This window comes from Salvelinus namaycush, unplaced genomic scaffold (assembly GCF_016432855.1).
Source record: "Salvelinus namaycush isolate Seneca unplaced genomic scaffold, SaNama_1.0 Scaffold96, whole genome shotgun sequence".
Taxonomy (NCBI): domain Eukaryota; kingdom Metazoa; phylum Chordata; class Actinopteri; order Salmoniformes; family Salmonidae; genus Salvelinus; species Salvelinus namaycush.
In genome coordinates, this window is record NW_024061708.1 from 104,231 (window position 1) to 123,526 (window position 19,296).

At 50.0% G+C, this 19,296-nt stretch overlaps 1 protein-coding gene across 1 annotated transcript in view; it reads right to left on the bottom strand.

Annotated features, from left to right (window-relative positions):
• Nucleotides 1–2,298: 2,298 nt before the first annotated feature.
• LOC120043563 (constitutive coactivator of PPAR-gamma-like protein 1 homolog) overlaps nucleotides 2,299–19,296 on the bottom strand; it is a 44,574-nt gene continuing 27,576 nt past the window's right edge. The window contains exons 3-4 of the mRNA XM_038988120.1: nucleotides 15,115–15,253; nucleotides 2,299–4,191 (exon numbers count right to left, since the gene is read on the bottom strand). Coding sequence (XP_038844048.1) covers nucleotides 3,775–4,191; nucleotides 15,115–15,253 — 556 coding nt within the window. The 3' untranslated portion in view covers nucleotides 2,299–3,774. The remainder of the gene's footprint in view (nucleotides 4,192–15,114; nucleotides 15,254–19,296) is intronic.

Here is a 19,296-nt window from a genome sequence, read left to right on the forward strand (position 1 = left end):
CGAAGAACACGACGGGTTTGGTTTTTATGATGGTAATGATGTTTGTTTTTAAGGTAAAGGTCGCTAGCTACAGTATAGCCTATCTTTTAGCTAGCTAGCTGCGGTGTAAGCTAGCTTGATTAAACAAGTTGAGGCAAAATGTACTCAACAAAACATGTTTTATTATCAACTGAAACAATATGTTTCCCCTGTCTTGAATGAAAAGGCCATATTTTACAATCTCCCGAAATAACCTCCCTCCGTTGACCCACCTCCGTTGACCCCCCTCCGCTGACCTCCCTCCGTTGACCCCCCTCCGCTGACCCCCCTCCGCTGACCCCCCTCCGCTGACCCCCCTCCGCTGACCTCCCTCCGCTGACCCCCCTCCGCTGACCTCCCTTCGCTGACCCCCCTCCGCTGACTCCTCTCCGCTGACTCCTCTCCGCTGACCTCCCTCCGCTGACCTCCCTCCGCTGACCTCCCTCCGCTGACCTCCCTCCGCTGACCTCCCTCCGCTGACTCCTCTCCGCTGACTCCTCTCCGCTGACTCCTCTCCGCTGACCTCCCTTCGCTGACCCCCCTCCGCTGACCTCCCTCCGCTGACCTCCCTCCGCTGACCCCTCTCCGTTGATCTCCCTCAAGCCCATGAACTTTCTCAACCTTCCGTCTCTTGACCATCAATCCACTCATGATGATGTGTGTTGTTGTTTCTCCACAGCACATTTCTGTATGTAATGAATAGCTATTAAAGTTGAATCAACTATTATTACTTACAATCTATAGATGCCATGGCGGCTCATGGAAATTCTGTACACGTTTTATGTAAATATATATATATTTTTTTTATTTTTTTTTTTACAAACGTTTCGTTTTTTTTAATAGCTACATGAGTGCAGATCAAGTTTTGATATCATGAATTGTATTACTTCCCATAAATGTATTAAAATGCTAGCTGGTGTTTTATTCAGATTAAACCTACTGGCTTTGGATTGTTTTCCCAACTAGCTCTCAGTCTCACATCACAATTAGACGTTTATCCATTCTTTCTGAAAAGTCCAATTTTGAAGTTGTTCCAAACATCGAATTTGGAAGCGTTTTAGGTTAACTTTAGGCATTAACTCCGAATGAAAAAGGGTAAAGGTTAGAGGTTAAGGCTTAAAACTAACATATCAACAACAACTTTAGATCGCTGGATTCGAACCAAGTTTATGCCCATTCACCATCCCTGTCCACAACGCTCGAGCAAAACCGAAACCTACTTGAAGGTAACGGCGCTCACTGTTGCCCCTAGTGGTCAGTTTCCATGTCATCTCTCGACGTCCTCAGACATAGATGGACGTCACATACGGACTTGTATCAAGGGTGACATGGCTGGTTTTCCACCAACGGTGACCCAAGAGGAGGACTGTGGGCTATGCACGCCGAGTTGTCAGTGGGACGGCTTGTGGGCTGTACTCTTGAGAGAAGATCAAACTTCATCGCAGAGCCCCGATACAGAGGAAGAAGCTGCAGATTACAGGGACGCCTTGATGACATGGAACTCCCTGCCTGCCCTTGGACATGATGACCAGAACAACCACCACCTCCTCTGACCAGTCATCACCGCCTCCTCTGACCAGTCATCACCGCCTCCTCTGACCAGTCATCACCACCTCCCTCCTCTGACCAGTCATCACCACCTCCCTCCTCTGACCAGTCATCACCACCTCCCTCCTCTGACCAGTCATCACCGCCTCCCTCCTCTGACCAGTCATCACCGCCTCCCTCCTCTGACCAGTCATCACCGCCTCCCTCCTCTGACCAGTCATCACCGCCTCCCTCCTCTGACCAGTCATCACCGCCTCCCTCCTCTGACCAGTCATCACCGCCTCCCTCCTCTGACCAGTCATCACCACCTCCCTCCTCTGACCAGTCATCACCGCCTCCCTCCTCTGACCAGTCATCACCGCCTCCCTCCTCTGACCAGTCATCACCGCCTCCCTCCTCTGACCAGTCATCACCGCCTCCCTCCTCTGACCAGTCATCACCGCCTCCCTCCTCTGACCAGTCATCACCGCCTCCCTCCTCTGACCAGTCATCACCGCCTCCCTCCTCTGACCAGTCATCACCGCCTCCCTCCTCTGACCAGTCATCACCGCCTCCCTCCTCTGACCAGTCATCACCGCCTCCCTCCTCTGACCAGTCATCACCGCCTCCCTCCTCTGACCAGTCATCACCGCCTCCCTCCTCTGACCAGTCATCACCGCCTCCCTCCTCTGACCAGTCATCACCGCCTCCCTCCTCTGACCAGTCATCACTCCTCTGACCAGTCATCACCGCCTCCCTCCTCTGACCAGTCATCACCGCCTCCCTCCTCTGACCAGTCATCACCACCTCCCTCCTCTGACCAGTCATCACCACCTCCCTCCTCTGACCAGTCATCACCGCCTCCCTCCTCTGACCAGTCATCACCGCCTCCCTCCTCTGACCAGTCATCACCATCTACCGTACAGCTATGAACATACAGATCCTCACGACCATCTGCTGGAAGCTTCAAGAAGAACTCAGACTTGATCGAAGTTAAATAATATAAAATAAATAAAAACACACTAATTTAGCTGATCTAATCAGACTGATTTAGCTAGTAGCTACTATTGTAACCTAGTTGTATTTTTTTAAATACTTGTTATATTTATTTAAAAAGGGGACCAAAATGGAAATACGTTTTCATGATTTTTTAAATGCATTATCCACGTGTGGTTGTGTTTTTAAATGCATTATCCACGTGTGTTTTAAAATGCATTATCCACGTGTGTTTTTAAATGCATTATCCACGTGTGTTTTTAAATGCATTATCCACGTGTGTTTTTAAATGCATTATCCACGTGTGTTTTTAAATGCATTATCCACGTGTGTTTTTAAATGCATTATCCACGTGTGTTTGTGTTTTTAAATGATCCAATAAATCAATTTTCATCTATCCATGTCAAAAGTAGTGCACTATATACGGACTAGGGTGCCATTTGGGAAGCATCCTGTGACTCCATCTGCTTCTCTGTTGTTAAAACTCTCAAAACAACAAAGTTACAATGGCAAATATATGGTGCCAAGTATATACTGGAGGAGCATCTTAACCTATAAGGAACTAACAGGAGACAAAAGCGTTGTATTTTCGGCTTCAGTATTATCTTAAGAATAAGGGTAAAAGTACCGTTCTCTTTTACCAGTCTGAGACTGGCATCCTATTCCCTACATAGTGCACTACTTTTGACCAGAGTCCAATTGTCAACCCTAATGGGTCCTGGTCAAAAGAAGTGCACTATATAGGGAATAGGATGTCACATTTGGGACACGAACCATGGTCGTATCACGGTCGTATCATGTCGATATCAGCGGAGAGACAGTGGAGTGGACTGACTGGCCCAGTCCTCTATAGCTAATAGTATTTATTCTGTTTAGTACTGGTCTGCTCAGATCTCTTGTTAAAAAAGGAGAAATTATCCTCATTCTGGGTTTTTTAATCCGGTTGACATCATCGAAAAAGGGGGTCTGAATTTAATTTTCTCATGTTCTCTACAGAGGGGAAAAGATAAATGTATTCCAAATGGCACCTTATTGCCCATGTAGTGCACTACTTTCGACCAGAGGCCTATGGGAAGTATAACCCTGGGGGGGGGGGGGGGGGGGCCTCTGGTCAAAACTACTGCACTATATAGGGAGCTGTTTGGAATGCATACAATATGGAACAGCGACTGTAGGCTTCCTTACATCCTCTCACTCGTTCTTCACCCTCTCTACAAAAACATCGTTTCTTTTTTACTCTTCTGTTTGTAAGACAGAGGCGGCTGCACTCAGAGGTTCTGCTGCGTCTCTGAGACAGGCGCTGTCTGTGTTTAGTGCATTTAGGCGGGGGTTAGTATTGCACATCTTGGAGTCGCTGCTAAAGGCACTTTCTGGTTGGATATTCACAGCCCTGCTTTCTCTCACCTCCATGACCTGATCTTTCAGCTGCTCTACCTCACTCTCCTCCACTTCCCCCTCCTCCCTCCTCTCCTCCTCCCTCTCCTCCAGTCCCCCCTCCTCTCTCTGCTCCAGTCCCTCCTCTCTCTGCTCCAGTCCGTTCTCTGTAGTGGACCCGTCGGAAGACAGCATAACGGGAGATTTCTCCTTCTCCTCAGTCTGCAACTTCTTCCTCTCCTTCACCTCACTGGCTAAGGAGTAGGTAGGCTTACTCTGGTGGGGAGAGAGAGAAGGGAGGGAGAGAGAGAGGGTGGGTGGGGGGGAGAGAGAGACAATGAGAGGGAGGGAGAGAGGGAGGGAGAGAGACAATGAGAGGGAGGGAGAGAGGGAGGGAGAGAGACAATGAGAGGGAGGGAGAGAGGGAGGGAGAGAGACAATGAGAGGGAGGGAGAGAGGGAGGGAGAGAGACAATGAGAAGGAGGGAGAGAGGGAGGGAGAGAGACAATGAGAGGGAGGGAGAGAGGGAGGGAGAGAGACAATGAGAGGGAGGGAGAGAGGGAGGGAGAGAGACAATGAGAGGGAGGGAGAGAGGGAGGGAGAGAGACAATGAGAGGGAGGGAGAGAGACAATGAGAGGGAGGGAGAGAGGGAGGGAGAGAGACAATGAGAGGGAGGGAGAGAGAGGGGGGGGGGGAGAGAGAGGGAGGGGGGGAGAGAGAGAGAGAGGGTGGGGGGGGGAGGGAGAAGAAACAATGAATATTTATATCACTAAGTGCAGATCAGCACTACATCAAGGGCAGAACAGCATGAAATGACTTCTACTCCAGCATGTTATACAGAACCTCAAATAACTGTGAGAATAAGATAATTAATGAATTTATGACTGATGAGAAAGCCTTTCCTATCCTGCAGGAACAGGGATGAAGACAGAGACACACCAGGCTGTTTCTACTGGAGGACAGAGAGAAACAGACCTCAGAGTCAGTCACAACCATAATGACTGGAGAGGACGGGGACAACGACGGGTGGAGGAGAGGACGGGGACAACGACGGGTGGAGGAGAGGACGGGGACAACGACGGGTGGAGGAGAGGACGGGGACAACGACGGGTGGAGGAGAGGACGGGGACAACGACGGGTGGAGGAGAGGACGGGGACAACGACGGGTGGAGGAGAGGACGGGGACAACGACGGGTGGAGGAGAGGACGGGGACAACGACGGGTGGAAGAGAGGACGGGGACAACGACAGGTGGAGGAGAGGACGACAGGTGGTGGAGGAGAGGACGGGGACGACGACGGGTGGAGGAGAGGACGGGGACGACGACGGGTGGAGGAGAGGACGGGGACGACGACGGGTGGAGGAGAGGACGGGGACGACGACGGGTGGAGGAGAGGACGGGGACAACGACAGGTGGAGGAGAGGACGACAGGTGGTGGAGGAGAGGACGGGGACGACGACGGGTGGAGGAGAGGACGGGGACGACGACGGGTGGAGGAGAGGACGGGGACGACGACGGGTGGAGGAGAGGACGGGGACAACGACGGGTGGAGGAGAGGACGGGGACAACGACGGGTGGAGGAGAGGACGGGGACAACGACGGGTGGAGGAGAGGACGGGGACAACGACGGGTGGAGGAGAGGACGGGGACAACGACGGGTGGAGGAGAGGACGGGGACAACGACGGGTGGAGGAGAGGACGGGGACAACGACAGGTGGAGGAGAGGACGACAGGTGGTGGAGGAGAGGACGGGGACGACGACGGGTGGAGGAGAGGACGGGGACGACGACGGGTGGAGGAGAGGACGGGGACGACGACGGGTGGAGGAGAGGACGGGGACAACGACGGGTGGAGGAGAGGACGGGGACAACGACAGGTGGAGGAGAGGACGACAGGTGGTGGAGGAGAGGACGGGGACGACGACGGGTGGAGGAGAGGACGGGGACGACGACGGGTGGAGGAGAGGACGGGGACGACGACGGGTGGAGGAGAGGACGGGGACGACGACGGGTGGAGGAGAGGACGGGGACGACGACGGGTGGAGGAGAGGACGGGGACGACGACGGGTGGAGGAGAGGACGGGGACGATGACGGGTGGAGGAGAGGACGGGGACGACGACGGGTGGAGGAGAGGACGGGGACGACGACGGGTGGAGGAGAGGACGAGGACGACGACAGGAGGAGGAGAGGACGACGACAGGTGGAGGAGAGGACAACAGGTGGTGGAGGAGAGGACGGGGACGACGACGGGTGGAGGAGAGGACGAGGACGACAGGTGGAGGAGGAGAGGACGGGGACGACGACGGGTGGAGGAGAGGACGGGGACGACGACGGGTGGAGGAGAGGACGGGGACGACGACGGGTGGAGGAGAGGACGGGGATGACGACGGGTGGAGGAGAGGACGGGGATGACGACGGGTGGAGGAGAGGACGGGGACGACGACGGGTGGAGGAGAGGACGGGGACGACGACGGGGACGACGACGGGTGGAGGAGAGGACGGGGACGACGACGGGTGGAGGAGAGGACGGGGACGACGACGGGTGGAGGAGAGAACGGGGACGACGACAGGTGGAGGAGAGGACGAGGACGACAGGTGGAGGAGGAGAGAGGGTGCCTGTATAAAGACCTGGGCGAGAGAGGACGGGGACGACGACGGGTGGAGGAGAGGACGGGGACGACGACGGGTGGAGGAGACGACGGGGACGACGACGGGTGGAGGAGAGGACGGGGACGACGACGGGTGGAGGAGAGGACGGGGACGACGATGGGTGGAGGAGAGGACGGGGACGACGACGGGTGGAGGCATCCAGCACTGATTAAAATTCATCCAGCACTGATTAAAAAATTTTTTTTTAAAGGTGCTTTGAACAAGATATTTTCTGACTAACATTGAAAGGCAAGATTTGTTCCTGTAATAGAAACACAATTTCAACCTCAGTTTCTTGGTCAAGGTATCGATTGTGCTGTTTAAAATTAAACTTTTAATCTAACCAAATCCCAAGAGACTTATAGGAGGTGACCCTATGATTATAATCAATGTGCTGGTCTGTTACAGTTCAAATCTGCAAGTGACTCCATCTGTTAACTTTCAGGGAAGAGAAAATCATACACTTAGTTTTCCTTTCATTAAGAACAAGTTTCAATTGGAAAAGCTGCCTTTGACTAACATCAAAAGCCAACAGTAAATTCCTGAAAAGCCTTCTCAATATTAGACGCGCTAGAATCAATAATTGTGTCATCGGCATACAGATGGAGATTTGCAGACTCGACAGTCTTCCCTGTATCATTTATATACCGTGTGAAAAGGATCGGACCTACAATTGAGCCCTGAGGAACTCCTTTTGTAAGCCTGGTAAACTCCTGAGCTACACACTGTGTTCTGTCAGAAAGGCAGGTTCTGGAACCAAATCAATGCATCGACACTTAAACCTGTTTTAGTCTATACAACAGCAGGGCATGGTCAACAGTGTCGAAGGCCAACAGCAGGGCATGGTCAACAGTGTCGAAGGCCAACAGCAGGGCATGGTCAACAGTGTCGAAGGCCAACAGCAGGGCATGGTCAACAGTGTCGAAGGCCAACAGCAGGGCATGGTCAACAGTGTCGAAGGTCAACAGCAGGGCATGGTCAACAGTGTCGGAGGCCAACAGCAGGGCATGGTCAACAGTGTCGGAGGCCAACAGCAGGGCATGGTCAACAGTGTCGAAGGCCAACAGCAGGGCATGGTCAACAGTGTTGAAGGCCAACAGCAGGGCATGGTCGACAGTGTTGAAGGCCAACAGCAGGGCATGGTCAACAGTGTCGAAGGCCAACAGCAGGGCATGGTCAACAGTGTTGAAGGCCAACAGCAGGGCATGGTCAACAGTGTCGAAGGCCAACAGCAGGGCATGGTCAACAGTGTGAAGGCCAACAGCAGGGCATGGTCAACAGTGTGAAGGCCAACAGCAGGGCGTGGTCAACAGTGTCGAAGGCCAACAGCAGGGCATGGTCAACAGTGTCGAAGGCCAACAGCAGGGCATGGTCAACAGTGTTGAAGGCCAACAGCAGGGCATGGTCAACAGTGTCGAAGGCCAACAGCAGGGCATGGTCAACAGTGTTGAAGGCCAACAGCAGGGCATGGTCAACAGTGTCGAAGGCCAACAGCAGGACATGGTCAACAGTGTCGGAGGCCAACAGCAGGGCATGGTCAACAGTGTCGAACGCCAACAGCAGGGCATGGTCAACAGTGTCGAAGGCCAACAGCAGGGCATGGTCAACAGTGTCGAAGGCCAACAGCAGGGCATGGTCAACAGTGTCGAAGGCCAACAGCAGGGCATGGTCAACAGTGTCGAAGGCCAACAGCAGGGCATGGTCAACAGTGTCGGAGGCCAACAGCAGGGCATGGTCAACAGTGTCGAAGGCCAACAGCAGGACATGGTCAACAGTGTCGGAGGCCAACAGCAGGACATGGTCAACAGTGTCGGAGGCCAACAGCAGGGCATGGTCAACAGTGTCGAAGGCCAACAGCAGGGCATGGTCAACAGTGTCGAAGGCCAACAGCAGGGCATGGTCAACAGTGTCGAAGGCCAACAGCAGGGCATGGTCAACAGTGTCGAAGGCCAACAGCAGGGCATGGTCAACAGTGTTGAAGGCCAACAGCAGGGCATGGTCAACAGTGTTGAAGGCCAACAGCAGGGCATGGTCAACAGTGTTGAAGGCCAACAGCAGGGCATGGTCAACAGTGTTGAAGGCCAACAGCAGGGCATGGTCAACAGTGTCGAAGGCCAACAGCAGGGCATGGTCAACAGTGTCGAAGGCCAACAGCAGGGCATGGTCAACAGTGTTGAAGGCCAACAGCAGGGCATGGTCAACAGTGTCGAAGGCCAACAGCAGGGCGTGGTCAACAGTGTCAAAGGCCAACAGCAGGACATGGTCAACAGTGTTGAAGGCCTTCGATAAGTCAATAAAAATTTTGATTTTTCTTGTCCTGAGCATCTAGAATATCACCTAAAACCTTACTTACAGCAGTAATTGTACTATGCTTGGCTCTAAAACCTTACTTACTGCAGTAATTGTACTATGCTTGGCTCTACAACCTTACAGCAGTAATTGTACTATGCTTGGCTCTAAAACCTTACTTACAGCAGTAATTGTACTATGCTTGGCTCTACAACCCGACGAATTGAGATGAAACTGAGTTAATGCTTTGGTGTAATGACATATCACACAGAACACTGTAATCACACAGTAATGACATATCACACAGTAATGACATATCACACTGTAATGACATATCACACAGAACACTGTAATGGCATATCACACAGTAATGACATATCACACAGAACACTGTAATGACATATCACACTGTAATGACATATCACACAGAACACTGTAATGACATATCACACAGAACACTAATGACATATCACACAGTACACTGTAATGACATATCACACAGTAATGACATCACACAGAACACTGTAATGACATATCACACAGAACACTGTAATGACATATCACACAGTACACTATAATGACATATCACACAGTAATGACATCACACAGAACACTGTAATGACATATCACACAGTAATGACATCACACAGAACACTGTAATGACATATCACACAGTAATGACATCACACAGTACACTATAATGACATATCACACAGAACACTGTAATGACATATCACACAGAACACTGTAATGACATATCACACAGTAATGACATCACACAGTACACTATAATGACATATCACACAGAACACAGTAATGACATATCACACAGAACACTGTAATGACATATCACACTGTAATGACATATCACACAGTACACTGTAATGACATATCACACAGTAATGACATATCACACAGAACACAGTAATGACATATCACACTGTAATGACATATCACACTGTAATGACATATCACACAGAACACTGTAATGACATATCACACAGTACACTGTAATGACATATCACACAGTACACTATAATGACATATCACACAGTACACTATAATGACATATCACACAGAACACAGTAATGACATATCACACAGAACACTGTAATGACATATCACACGGTAATGACATATCACACAGAACACTGTAATGACATATCACACTGTAATGACATATCACACTGTAATGACATATCACACAGAACACTGTAATGACATATCACACAGAACACTAATGACATATCACACAGTACACTGTAATGACATATCACACAGTAATGACATCACACAGAACACTGTAATGACATATCACACAGAACACTGTAATGACATATCACACAGAACACAGTAATGACATATCACACAGAACACTGTAATGACATATCACACTGTAATGACATATCACACAGTACACTATAATGACATATCACACAGAACACAGTAATGACATATCACACAGAACACTGTAATGACATATCACACTGTAATGACATATCACACAGTACACTGTAATGACATATCACACAGTAATGACATATCACACAGAACACTGTAATGACATATCACACAGTACACTATAATGACATATCACACAGTACACTATAATGACATATCACACAGAACACAGTAATGACATATCACACAGAACACTGTAATGACATATCACACTGTAATGACATATCACACAGTACACTGTAATGACATATCACACAGTAATGACATATCACACAGTAATGACATATCACACAGTACACTGTAATGACATATCACACAGTAATGACATATCACACTGTAATGGCATATCACACAGAACACTGTAATGACATATCACACTGTAATGACATATCACACAGAACACAGTAATGACATATGACATCCCACAGTAATTCGATACTGCCCACAGAGAGAGAGAGAGAGCAGATCTGTATTCTGCTGAGCGATACATATTCTAATGTTCTCACAATGCAGTGTCAATGTCAACCCATTATTCATTATTTATACAACGGGTGGGTCTAATCCTGAATGCTGATTGGTTAAAACTAGATCCCAGCCGGTGTCTATTCCACAAGTTATCACCGGCTAAATCTATTACGTTAAAATTTACCCTGTTCCATCTGACTGAGCATTCCACTGTCTCATCAGCCCAGCCAGGCAATTTATAAACTTGATCTCCACTATAAAAAGCATCTTGACATTATCTCACATTTCTTTTAGACTAACATTTAGTTTTCAACAGCAGTGATTTGTATCAACCTTGTTGTCTGTCTCTCCGACATTAGCAACATGGTTTCAATATTGAAATTTGATCTCCAGCTGTCCCGTAGTAATGAACGTGTCGGGAGTCGGGACGAGAGAGACAACGTTTCTCAGCCAGTCCAAATCATGAATCAGCATCATTTTTATGGATATATACAAAGAAATGTCAATAGAAAACAGCTCTAATGAGACGACGTACAGCTAGTTTACAGTCTTTCCAGCTTCAGTTTGAAGTGATTGTGTTGTTGGCTGTGTTGTTGGCTGTGTTGTTGGCTGTGTTGCTGGCTGTGTTGCTGGCTGTGTTGTTGGCTGTGTTGTTGGCTGTGTTGCTGGCTGTGTTGCTGGCTGTGTTGCTGGCTGTGTTGCTGGCTGTGTTGCTGGCTGTGTTGCTGGCTGTGTTGCTGGCTGTGTTGCTGGCTGTGTTGCTGGCTGTGTTGCTGGCTGTGTTGCTGGCTGTGTTGTTGGATGTGTTGCTGGCTGTGTTGCTGGCTGTGTTGTTGGCTGTGTTGCTGGCTGTGTTGCTGGCTGTGTTGCTGGCTGTGTTGTTGTGTTGCTGGCTGTGTTGTTGGCTGTGTTGCTGGCTGTGTTGTTGGCTGTGTTGTTGGCTGTGTTGTTGGCTGTGTTGTTGGCTGTGTTGTTGGCTGTGTTGTTGGCTGTGTTGCTGGCTGTGTTGCTGGCTGTGTTGTTGGCTGTGTTGTTGGCTGTGTTGTTGGCTGTGTTGCTGGCTGTGTTGCTGGCTGTGTTGCTGGCTGTGTTGTCGGCTGTGTTGTTGGCTGTGTTGTTGGCTGTGTTGTTGGCTGTGTTGCTGGCTGTGTTGTTGGCTGTGTTGTTGGCTGTGTTGCTGGCTGTGTTGTTGGCTGTGTTGTTGGCTGTGTTGCTGGCTGTGTTGCTGGCTGTGTTGCTGGCTGTGTTGCTGGCTGTGTTGCTGGCTGTGTTGTTGGCTGTGTTGTTGGCTGTGTTGCTGGCTGTGTTGTTGGCTGTGTTGCTAGCTGTGTTGTTGGCTGTGTTGTTGGCTGTGTTGCTGGCTGTGTTGTTGGCTGTGTTGTTAGCTGTGTTGGCTGTGTTGTTGGCTGTGTTGTTGGCTGTGTTGTTGGCTGTGTTGTTGGCTGTGGTGCTGGCTGTGTTGTTGGCTGTGTTGTTGGCTGTGTTGTTGGCTGTGTTGTTGGCTGTGTTGCTGGCTGTGTTGCTGGCTGTGTTGGTGACTGTGTTGTTGACTGTGTTGTAGACTGTGTTGTTGACTGTGTTGTTGACTGTGTTGTAAACTGTGTTGGTGACTGTGTTGTAAACTGTGTTGGTGACTGTGTTGTAAACTGTGTTGGTGACTGTGTTGTAAACTGTGTTGTAGACTGTGTTGTTGACTGTGTTGTTGACTGTGTTGTTGACTGTGTTGCTCCTCTGAACAACAGTGTCCTAACGAGAGAGAGCACATTTTCTACTCCAGGTGAAATCACAACTCATTAGCTCATTGTTATGAATGTATCCAACTAAAATGTCTCTAGAAAAACAGCTGAAACAAAACACAGCTCCTGTAGTTCTGTCTGCACTGTTTGACGTGACTGTAAGTTAGCCGTAGTTGGCTAGCTAGCTAGCAAGGGATAAGAACGTTGCCAGCCAGTATGGCAATGGAACATTTAGAAGGAACGACTGGGTCGCGTTCATAGATACAGAACAAAAAGACTGAACGACTGGGTCGCGTCCATAGATACAGAACAAAAAGACTGAACGACTGGGTCGCGTCCATAGATACAGAACAAAAAGACTGAACGACTGGGTCGCGTCCATAGATACAGAACAACGACTGGGTCGCGTCCATAGATACAGAACAAAAAGACTGAACGACTGGGTCGCGTCCATAGATACAGAACAACGACTGGGTCGCGTCCATAGATACAGAACAAAAAGACTGAACGACTGGGTCGCGTCCTCTGGCAACCGAACCGATAGAACGATCGACCAGTCGGCTTGGGTAGCAACCCTCGATTTGTTCCGGGACTATGTCTTGTGGAAGGAGGAAATAGTATAAATAACTTGATCAAAATAACGTTTTGAATGAAAATATACGTCAATCATTATTTGAATATGTTGGTAACCCGTGGTATAATAGTGACGACGCCCTTGAAGACGGTGTTTGGAGGATATACCGGCACGTCCGACTTCGTTTCGGGCCTAACAACACCCCCGTGCCAATATATCGTCCCAAACCCCATCTTCGAGGGTACTATCACTTCATCAAACCATAGTATTTATTATTCCTGTTGAGTATAGCTTATATAATGTACCATTTGATGTGTAGCACTAGATAATCACAGACAAGTTCTGTTATTGTGTCATTTCTCTGTAAATACCTGCTTAGTTCTGTATTGTGTACACTCAGTGGACAGTTTATTATGTAGACCCATCTAGTACCGGGTCAGACCCCCCTTTGCCTCTGGACCAGGCGATGTTTTTCCACTCCTCAAGTGTTGGTGATCACGTGCTCACTGGAGCTGCTTCTTCTAGCTGATAGGAGTGGAACCCAGTGTGGTTTAGGAGGGGAACCCGGTGTGGTTTAGGAGGGGAACCCGGTGCGGTTTAGGAGGGGAACCCGGTGCGGTTTAGGAGGGGAACCCGGTGCGGTTTAGGAGGGGAACCCGGTGCGGTTTAGGAGGGGAACCCGGTGCGGTTTAGGAGGGGAACCCGGTGCGGTTTAGGAGGGGAACCCGGTGCGGTTTAGGAGGGGAACCCGGTGCGGTTTAGGAGGGGAACCCGGTGCGGTTTAGGAGGGGAACCCGGTGCGGTTTAGGAGGGGAACCCGGTGCGGTTTAGGAGGGGAACCCGGTGCGGTTTAGGAGTGGAACCCGGTGCGGTTTAGGAGTGGAACCCGGTGCGGTTTAGGAGGGGAACCCGGTGCGGTTTAGGAGGGGAACCCGGTGCGGTTTAGGAGTGGAACCCGGTGCGGTTTAGGAGGGGAACCCGGTGCGGTTTAGGAGTGGAACCCGGTGCGGTTTAGGAGGGGAACCCGGTGCGGTTTAGGAGGGGAACCCGGTGCGGTTTAGGAGGGGAACCCGGTGCGGTTTAGGAGGGGAACCCGGTGCGGTTTAGAAGGGGAACCCGGTGCGGTTTAGGAGTGGAACCCGGTGCGGTTTAGGAGTGGAACCCGGTGTGGTCGTCAATAGCCCATCCATGACAAGGACTGATGAGATGTGCCGCTGTTCTGAGCAGTTATTTGCCAGTTTGTGGCCCGCCTGTTAGCTTGCACGATTCTTGCCATTATTCCTCAACCTCTCTCATCAACGAGCTCTCACCTGCTATGTCCCCCGTCCCCCCTGCTATGTCCCCCGTCCCCCCTGCTATGTCCCCCGTCCCCCCTGCTATGTCCACCGTCTCACCTGCTATGTCCCCCGTCCCACCTGCTATGTCCCCCGTCCCACCTGCTATGTCCCCCGTCCCCCCTGCTATGTCCCCCGTCCCACCTGCTATGTCCCCCGTCTCACCTGCTATGTCCCCCGTCTCACCTGCTATGTCCCCCGTCCCCCCTGCTATGTCCCCCGTCTCACCTGCTATGTCCCCCGTCCCACCTGGTATGTCCCCCGTCTCACCTGGTATGTCCCCCGTATCACCTGGTATGTCCCCCGTCTCACCTGGTATGTCCCCTGTCTCACCTGGTATGTCCCCCGTCCCACCTGGTATGTCCCCCGTCTCACCTGGTATGTCCCCCGTCTCACCTGGTATGTCCCCTGTCTCACCTGGTATGTCCCCTGTCTCACCTGGTATGTTCCCTGTCCCACCTGGTATGTCCCCTGTCTCACCAGGTATGTCCCCTGACCCACCTCGTATGTCCCCTGTCTCACCTGGTATGTTCCCTGTCCCACCTGGTATGTCCCCTGTCTCACCAGGTATGTCCCCTGACCCACCTCGTATGTCCCCTGTCTCACCTGGTATGTTCCCTGTCCCACCTGGTATGTCCCCTGTCTCACCAGGTATGTCCCCTGACCCACCTCGTATGTCCCCTGTCTCACCTGGTATGTCCCGTGTCCCACCTGGTATGTCCCGTGTCCCACCTGGTATGTTCCCTGGCTCTTGAAGCCTCTGAGGGGGAATTTGGCTCCTCGACCGAAGGTCCTGATGACAGGAGTGGAGATCACACCCCGCAGACGCCTAGGGAGGAACACACAACCAGTTGAGTAACACACAACCAGTTGAGAAACACACAACCAGTTGAGAAACACACAACCAGTTGAGAAACACACAACCAGTTGAGAAACACACAACCAGTTGAGAAACACACAACCAGTTGAGGAACACACAACCAGTTGAGAAACACACAACCAGTTGAGAAACACACAACCAGTTGAGAAACACACAACCAGTTGAGAAACACACAACCAGTTGAGAAACACACAACCAGTTGAGGAACACACAACCAGTTGAGGAACACACAACCAGTTGAGGAACACACAACCAGTTGAGGAACACACAACCAGTTGAGGAACACACAACCAGTTGAGGAACACACAACCAGTTGAGAAGCACACAACCAGTTGAGAAGCACACAACCAGTTGAGAAACACACAACCAGTTGAGAAGCACACAACCAGTTGAGAAGCACACAACCAGTTGAGAAGCACACATAATATACACCTGGGGTATATTATGGATCCCCATTAGTTCCTGTCAAGGCAGCAGCTACTCTTCCTGGGGTTTATTATGGATCCCCATTAGTTCCTGCCAAGGCAGCAGCTACTCTTCCTGGGGTTTATCATGGATCCCAATTAGTTCCTGCCAAGGCAGCAGCTACTCTTCCTGGGGTTTATTATGGATCCTCATTAGTTCCTGTCAAGGCAGCAGCTACTCTTCCTGGGGTTTATTATGGATCCTCATTAGTTCCTGTCTAGACAGCAGCTACTCTTCCTGGGGTTCATTATGGATCCCCATTTAGTTCCTGTCTAGACAGCAGCTAATCTTCCTGGGGTTTATTATGGATCCCCATTAGTTCCTGCCAAGGCAGCAGCTACTCTTCCTGGGGTTCATTATGGATCCCCATTTAGTTCCTGTCTAGACAGCAGCTACTCTTCCTGGGGTTCATTATGGATCCCCATTTAGTTCCTGTCTAGACAGCAGCTACTCTTCCTGGGGTTCATTATGGATCCCCATTTAGTTCCTGTCTAGACAGCAGCTACTCTTCCTGGGGTTTATTATGGGTCCCCATTAGTTCCTGCCAAGGCAGCAGCTACTCTTCCTGGGGTTTATTATGGATCCCCATTAGTTCCTGCCAAGGCAGCAGCTACTCTTCCTGGGGTTTATTATGGATCCCCCATTTAGTTCCTGCCAAGGCAGCAGCTACTCTTCCTGGTGTTTATTATGGATCCCCATTAGTTCCTGCCAAGGCAGCAGCTACTCTTCCTGGGGTTTATTATGGATCCCCATTAGTTCCTGCCAAGGCAGCAGCTACTCTTCCTGGGGTTTATTATGGATCCCCATTAGTTCCTGCCAAGGCAGCAGCTACTCTTCCTGGGGTTTATTATGGATCCCCATTAGTTCCTGCCAAGGCAGCAGCTACTCTTCCTGGGGTTTATTATGGATCCCCATTAGTTCCTGCCAAGGCAGCAGCTACTCTTCCTGGGGTTTATTATGGATCCTCATTAGTTCCTGCCAAGGCAGTGGCTACTCTTCCTGGGGTTTATTATGGATCCCCATTAGTTCCTGCCAAGGCAGCAGCTACTCTTTCTGGGGTTTATTATGGATCCCCATTAGTTCCTGCCAAGGCAGCAGCTACTCTTCCTGGGGTTTATCATGGATCCCCATTAGTTCCTGCCAAGGCAGCAGCTACTCTTCCTGGGGTTTATTATGGATCCCCATTAGTTCCTGTCAAGGCAGCAGCTACTCTTCCTGGGGTTTATTATGGATCCCCATTAGTTCCTGCCAAGGCAGCAGCTACTCTTCCTGGGGTTTATTATGGATCCCCATTAGTTCCTGCCAAGGTAGCAGCTACTCTTCCTGGGGTTTATTATGGATCCCCATTAGTTCCTGTCTAGACAGCAGCTACTCTTCCTGGAGTACAAACACATTAAGATCTTTATATTACATGTAAAATAAAAGATAAAACAGTACATCACCACATAATGTACAATACCTCCATACAACAATATTAGTGTGTAGAGTACGTGTGTGTATACGTGTGTCCGTTCCTGTGTGTGTGTGTCTGTACCGGTGGGTGTGTCTGTTCCTTTGTGTGTCTCTTCACAGTCCCTGCTGTTCCATAAGGTGTATTTTTACCTGCTTTTTAAATCTGATTCTACTGCTGCATCAGTTACCTGATGTGGAATAGAGTTCCATGTAGTCATGTCTCTATGTAGTACTGTGCACCTCCCATAGTCTGTTCTGGACTTGGGGATTGACCTCTGGTGGCATGTCTTGTGGGGTATGCATGGGTGTCTGAGCTGTGTGTTAGTAGTTTAGACAGACCTCTGGTGGCATGTCTTGTGGGGTATGCATGTGTGTCTGAGCTGTGTGTTAGTAGTTTAGACAGACCTCTGGTGGCATGTCTTGTGGGGTATGCATGTGTGTCTGAGCTGTGTGCTAGTAGTTTAGACAGACCTCTGGTGGCATGTCTTGTGGGGTATGTATGGGTGTCTGAGCTGTGTGTTAGGAGTTTAGACAGACCTCTGGTGGCATGTCTTGTGGGGTATGCATGTGTGTCTGAGCTGTGTGCTAGTAGTTTAGACAGACCTCTGGTGGCATGTCTTGTGGGGTATGCATGTGTGTCTGAGCTGTGTGCTAGTAGTTTAAACAGACCTCTGGTGGCATGTCTTGTGGGGTATGGATGGGTGTCTGAGCTGTGTGTTAGTAGTTTAGACAGACCTCTGGTGGCATGTCTTGTGGGGTATGTATGGGTGTCTGAGCTGTGTGTTAGTAGTTTAGACAGACCTCTGGTGGCATGTCTTGTGGGGTCTGCATGTGTGTCTGAGCTGTGTGTTAGTAGTTTAGACAGACCTCTGGTGGCATGTCTTGTGGGGTATGTATGGGTGTCTGAGCTGTGTGTTAGTAGTTTAGACAGACCTCTGGTGGCATGTCTTGTGGGGTATGCATGGGTGTCTGAGCTGTGTGTTAGTAGTTTAAACAGACATCTGGTGGCATGTCTTGTGGGGTATGCATGTGTGTCTGAGCTGTGTGCTAGTAGTTTAGACAGACCTCTGGTGGCATGTCTTGTGGGGTATGCATGGGTGTCTGAGCTGTGTGCTAGTAGTTTAGACAGACCTCTGGTGGCATGTCTTTTGGGGTATGCATGGGTGTCTGAGCTGTGTGTTAGTAGTTTAGACAGACCTCTGGTGGCATGTCTTGTGGGGTATGTATGGGTGTCTGAGCTGTGTGCTAGTAGTTTAGACAGACCTCTGGTGGCATGTCTTGTGGGGTATGCATGTGTGTCAGCTAGTAGTTTAGACAGACAGCTTGTCAACATTCAGATTGTAAAGACCGTATGGCGCCGGACGAGGTGACTGCTGTTTTACAGGCTCCTATTGTTTTTTCGCGTTATTTGTAACTTATTTTGTACATAATGTTTCTGCCACCGTCTTTTACGACCGAAAAGAGCTTCTGGATATCAGGACAGCGATTACTCACCTCGTACCGGACATACATTTTTTCTTTAACGAGTCGGACGTAAAGGATTTTACTTCAGACACCCGACAAGGCCCAAATCCCCGTCATTACCACGAAGAAGAGACGGAGATATCGGGGACGTAGGTCCGGGTGCCTTGTAAGGATACGACGGCGAGTGTGTAACACGCCTCTACCATCAGTCCTATTAGCCAACGTGCAATCATTGGAGAATAAACTGGATGAGCTCCGTTCGAGACTATCCTACCAACGGAACATTAAAAACTGTAATATCTTATGTTTCACTGAGTTGTGGCTGAACGACGACATGGATAACGTACAGCTGGTGGGGTTTTAGGTCCATCGGCAAGATAGAACAGCTGCCTCTGGTAAGACAAGGGATGGTGGTCTGTGTCTATTTGTAAATAATAGCTGGTGCGCGCAATCAAATATTATTGAAGTCTCGAGGTTTTGCTCGCCTGAGGTAGAGTATCTCATGATAAGCTGTAGACCATACTATTTACCACCACAAACTGTTGCTGGCACTAAGACCGCACTCAACGAGCTGTATTCCGCCATAAACAAACAGGAAAACGCTCATCCAG